Source organism: Peromyscus leucopus, unplaced genomic scaffold (genome assembly GCF_004664715.2).
Source record: "Peromyscus leucopus breed LL Stock unplaced genomic scaffold, UCI_PerLeu_2.1 scaffold_1680, whole genome shotgun sequence".
In the NCBI taxonomy this organism is placed as follows: Eukaryota; Metazoa; Chordata; class Mammalia; order Rodentia; family Cricetidae; genus Peromyscus; species Peromyscus leucopus.
In genome coordinates this window covers 17,483-23,222 of record NW_023504865.1, presented here as the reverse complement: position 1 = coordinate 23,222, position 5,740 = coordinate 17,483, and the positions used below count along the sequence as shown (strand labels likewise).

Sequence of the window (5,740 nt, the reverse complement as noted above, 5' to 3'; positions counted from 1 at the left end):
TTGGTTTGTGAGGACCTGAGTTTGAATCCCAGAACCCATGTGGGGAAAAGGTGTAATTGGAGGACTGAGGAGACAGAGACAGTGTGAGCCTCTCTTCCCCGGGAGCTCACTGGCCAGCCAACCCATCCTGCTTGGTGAGTGTCAGGCTACTGAAAACCTGTTTCAAAAACATATATAAAGTGGACTCCCAGAGGAAGGTTGGACTCTGGCTTCCACATACAGGTCAGTGCACAGCAGTTGTCCACATCCCATTAACATGCACACACACACACACACACACACACACACACACACACACACACACACACTTTTATGCAAAACCAGAACAATCCAAAAACCCTGATATGGACCAAGAGTGGGTGTTGTTCCTTGCAATGGTGTTATTTCCTTGGTGTAGACTGGTCTATGCAGATGAGACCGTGACACCATTGCATTTTGCTGAGTGTATCTGTCATAATGGTCATATGTGCTCACATGGGAAACAAATCAGAGCACCACAGTGATGATGATGAGGGGATCTGGACAGGGGAGTGTCCCAAATGGCTCCTGGGCTGAAACTTATACTTCACATCCTAATGGGCCATCATCAGGACAAAGGTCATCATCATAGGTGCAGAATGATTTATTAAGCTAAGATCTACTAATCGAGGTCAGCCCTTGCAGCTTCTGACATGCAATAACACTAGAAACTGAGTCAAAGATCAAGGCCAAACCTCATCTGGAAGCATCTATTTCTTCTTTCCAGGCACCTGTAACCTATGATGCCCTGATGGACATGGAGTACCTGGACATGGTAGTGAATGAAACTCTCAGATTGTACCCAGCTGCTAACAGGCTAGAAAGGATCTCAAAGAAAGATGTGCAAATCAATGGAGTGTTCATTCCCAAAGGGACTGTAGTTATGGTACCAACCTATCCTCTCCATCGGGATCCTGAGTACTGGCCAGAGCCTGAGGAATTCTGCCCTGAAAGGTACAGAGACCTCGGAGAATGGTCCCCACTAGGAATCAGGCAAATTAAACATATTATGCTGCCTACTGGAAATTGCATGTATGTGATTTTGTATCCCTTTTCATCTGTATGAATTTTGGGAATTAAACCTTTTAAAATTACAAAGTGATAATTCTTGATGCTGCAAAAACAGACCAGAAGAAAAGTATTCATGGCCATTCAGAGTCCCAAAATGTTCACCTTAGCTCAATTAATAGTGAAATATATCCTCAAGGATTTATTTGTATGTATGTAAAGTTTTTGCAAAAGCTAGTATATTTTACTTATATTATGAACCACTAATTACTTAAACACTAACCTGTTGTGGAATATTACTTTAACTATATAAACGTGTGTTGCATTTGTTTATGTTGGATTTGTTTAATTTGTTTAAAGAAGTGCTACATTTGTTCATGCTGCATTTGTTTAACAATGTAAAGATGTGTTGTTTTGCCTGCCTAAAGCACCTGATTGGTCTAATAAAAAGCTGAACGGCCAATAGCTAGGCAAAAGAGTGATAGGTGTGGCTGGTTGGCAGAGATAATAAGGAAGAGGAATCTCAGCTGGGGGAGAGAGGAGAAAGAGAGAAGAGAGAAAGAGAGGAGAGGCAGATGCTCGGATGCAGCCAGCCAAGCAGCCACCAGCCAGTAGGTCACGAAAGAATTCATGGAAAAGTAGGACACACAGAATGAAAGCAAGGTAAAAAGCTCCAAAGCAAAATGTAGATGAAGAGAAACAGGTTAAATTAATTATAAGAGCTAGTGGGACAGGCATAAGGCTGAGTGTTCATAACTAATAAGTCTCTGAAACATGATTTGGGAGCTAACTGGCAGCCCAAAGAAAGCCGCTACACTAACCTATATACCACACCTTGTCATATACATGTATGTCTTATTTGGTGACTAGGTAGTAGTTGATACAAGTGATATCTAAAGTTACATATGTAGGATTTTGTTCTTTTTTCATGTATTCTGTGCTGGTTCCAAATTTACCATTAGCTTTAAGAACTTTTCCATTGTCTGTTTGGTTAGAAACCACCTTCTTGAAGGTTGAGGCAGTAGCATACTTTTCACTCTAATTCTGACATGTCTTTCAGAATGTGAGCATATACCCACCCCAGACAGAATTTTGGTATTTAAAGATGTATTTCCTCTCTATAAGCATTCAGATCAGATCAGCTCAACACCAGAGGCTCCTCTATTTTAAGGGACATAGAAAGACCATTAGCTTACAATGCCTTTATTTTTATTCTTTTTTATGTGTATGGGTGTTTCCTTGTATGTATCTGCATCACATGTACCTGGTGCCTCAAAAGGTCACCAAAGGGTGTCAGGTACCTGTGCTGGTCATCAAATCTAGGCCCTCTGGAGAAGAAGCCAGTACTCTTATCTGCTGAGCCATCTCTCCAGCTCCTGACTTAAAATTCTTAAAGTGAGACATCCATAGCAAGAGTTCAGTTGCAAGTCCACAAATGTAAGCTGGTTGAGGGGTGTCAGAACTCCAAACATGGAGCTCTTGGCTCTTTATGTTCCATAGCCTCGTTTGCATCCCCACTCTGTCTCCAGGTTCAGCAAGGAGAACAAGGGCAGCATCAATCCTTATGTATACCTGCCCTTCGGGTACGGACCCAGGAACTGCCTTGGCATGAGGTTTGCCCTCATCAGTATGAAATTCGCTGTCGTCAGAGTCCTGCAGAACTTCACCCTCCAGCCTTGTGAGGAAACACAGGTGAGGCAGGAAACTCTCTCTATAAATCATATTTAATTGGGAGTTTTTTGTTTTTTAATTTAGAGTTTCACCTACAGAAAGGGGAAATTGGTCATTCATCATATTATGCTGCCTTGTATGAAATATAGGATTTGACCTGTAAGCTTAAGGACCTTCCATTCTGAGCTGCAAGTCTGTGTCTGGATAAAGCACAAACAGAGAAATTATTTAGAGTTCATGCAGATCAGCACGACATGATTAAGTATAGTGTCTTTGAGATCAAGTCCAGGTTTAAATTGTGTGACTGACTGGAGATGGGGAAACTGTTGCACACGCTCAGAGCTCGTAATGATCACCTTGCTGTGGTTTGTGAATGGAGGGCTTCCCGGCACTAGCTCTGCTTTGAACTTTGTAACTTTAAAAATTCACTATGCCTAATCACCTCAGATACCTGGAAATGATTTACCCAGAGCATGGCTTTAAGAGATCCATATTGGCTGCAGTGAACACTGATTTCAGACACTACTATAGCACATAAAGAACTTCAACCCTTCAGGATCATCCTGACCATTTGATCTCACATTTTCATCACTGTGCTACATGAAGACTTCTTTTATGTTCTCTGAAGTCTGTCTTCTACTGTCTCGCCTCTTCATTCTGTCGTTATTCTTCAAGTTGAAGTAGGTGACTAAGCCATTCAAACGAGCTGTCTGGCCATGGCCCACCTACTCCTCTGCTCTAGTGATGTCTGAAGCCTCTTTTCATCACAAAGGCAATGCACCCAATTTTGTTCTCTGCACTGAAAATTATGTCTTTGAATTTCACCTTATTTTTGTTTACTTACTCTACCAAGACTGCTTTGCTGGGAAGTCTGTGAATATCTTAGGTATATTTTAAGGAGTATTTTACAACTGTTCTGGAGTTCTTAAATATACATTTAACCTATTCTTATATTTTAAATTTGCTCCTGTAAGCATACAAGGGCATATATGCCTATCTTTCTGTGGGTGTGTCTCTGAAGAGAATAGATGCATGTTGTTAAAACACAAACAATACACTTAGAGAAGTTGACATGTTGCCCCCTCCCCAAACTTAAAGGTCAATTGTCTTTACTTCCAAATAAAGCAATGAATGACAAGGCTGATTTCTAGTCCTGTATGTAGCTACACAGCTCCTCTCATCAGCTGTCCTTTCTTCGTGGCCGTTAGAGAGGTCGTTATCCCCTCATTTGTCACCCAGGGTAACTGTGTAGCTGTCCTGTCTACACAGTGCTTCAGAAAGATGGACAGACAAAGACTTTAATATTGAAAGTTTTCCATAAGCTGACATTCTTCAGTTTCCTTGATAACTGTTTCCCCGCCATCTACAGAGACCAGATGTTGGCAGCTTCTCTTCTCCCATAAGGTGGAAGAGACTGAGGTAAAATGGTTGGTGGAAACACTGAATGACTCAGAAGTTCCCCATTCACACTACCCTCCGGGGCTAAGAGGAGATCTTAGGAAAAATCACAAGTTCTTGCCTGCCATTAAACTGGACAGGCACAACTGGCCTGAGAAGTTGAGTTGTGCCCACAGAGCTGCACTGTCTGACATGTGTTCAGGATTACCTTCTACGTGTCAACAAATGTGAATTTACCTTTATACTGCCTATCAAAAACAGTCTTCCACATACTTAAAATGTGATCCAGAATTTCAAAACTCAGCCTTTTCACTTAAATTCAAATCAATAAAGAACATGGGTCGGCATATTCTCCCCCTCAGGTTCTATATACAATAATTACTCCAAAATGACTTTATTGCATGAACAGTAGACCTGGGTGTTTGCACTACCCAGTCCTAATGAAGATGTATGTATAAAGAATTCAAGACATATGAAGCCTAAAGTGTTTTATGTATATAAAATACCACTGTCCTGAATGGATTTGTTCTGCTTTGCTGTGGTTGCTGGCTCATTCATTCCATCTCAATGTGCTTCTTCAACTACCACAGATTCCCTTGAAGTTAAGCAAGCGAACCATTTTTCAACCAGAAGAACCCATCATCCTGAAAGTTGTGTCAAGGTGAAATCACAAATGGAGCTTGAGTTTCCAGCAAGATTTCTGCTGTTCTTCAAGGAAGCTGTGCCACCCAACATCAGAGAATCTAATTTGCCTTTGAATTAATCAGCTTAATTGCCCTTGAGGATTAGGTGTTCAGGAATTCATTGAGCATGCTCAGTGTCTGTGCTGAGTATCATGTATTGTGTGATTTACAGGAAATCATTAAGTCAATATAGAACTGAGATTTTTCTGATTCTAGGGGCCATCCCCATTGAGCTCCAGCTTGCTTTCTGCATTCTGATTGTACTAAGCATTTCTCTGTAATCTTATCAATCATATTTTAATGAAATGGGAGGTACTGTGGTGATTCTGGTGAGAAATCTGTCTCAAATGTTGTTTTAATATTTTATAATATTACAAATAGAAATCATCTTTCCAAAAATATGTGATGTCTTCCTTTGCATCAATAAAACTGAGACACAGCATTTCTGATCATAGTCACTCATTGTTTGAGTCTGTTTGGGTCTCCGTTTGACTTTTCAGAGTTTGATGATGTTCACTTTGGTTTGGTACATTTTTTGAAAATTTTATTTACAGTTTATTTAATTTTCAAACTTTTAAAATATAACTAAAATGGGAGGCGGGCTGGAGAGATGGCTCAGGGGTTAAGAGCACTGACTGTTTTTCCAGGGCACCTGGGTTAAACTCACAGCACCCACATGGCAGCTCACAACTGTAACTATAGTTCCCGGGGACCTGACACTCCACACAGACGTACATGGAGGCAAAACACCAGTGCATATCAAATAAGAATAGTTAAAAAATATATCTAATAAAATAACTAAATGGGGTGAAGTTTTTCTCACTCGGTTTGCCTTATTTCTACTTGATGTTTATAAAGGGCAGAGATATTGTTTTCCTTTCAGAATCCATCATGACAGTCAACATAAAATAAAAATGGCTGACTGGTCAATGGATTGGGCACCAAAGGCTAAAGTGTTCCAT

At 40.6% G+C, this 5,740-nt stretch overlaps 1 protein-coding gene across 2 annotated transcripts; it reads left to right on the top strand.

Moving 5' to 3' along the window:
- Nucleotides 1–724: 724 nt before the first annotated feature.
- Nucleotides 725–5,232, top strand: LOC114689336 (cytochrome P450 3A25-like). Of its 2 annotated transcripts, XR_005090610.1 has the most exons (4): nucleotides 725–972; nucleotides 2,556–2,718; nucleotides 4,686–4,998; nucleotides 5,029–5,232. XR_005090610.1 is itself a non-coding variant. In XM_028863675.2 (3 exons), exons 1-3 carry the CDS (start codon nucleotides 770–772, stop codon nucleotides 4,758–4,760), a joined length of 441 nt encoding a protein of 146 aa, XP_028719508.1. In that variant the 5' UTR covers nucleotides 725–769; the 3' UTR covers nucleotides 4,761–5,232. The 2 variants fall into 2 exon arrangements, 1 of the variants encoding a protein (XP_028719508.1); XM_028863675.2 differs by having other exon boundaries at nucleotides 4,686–5,232.
- Nucleotides 5,233–5,740: the final 508 nt, after the last annotated feature.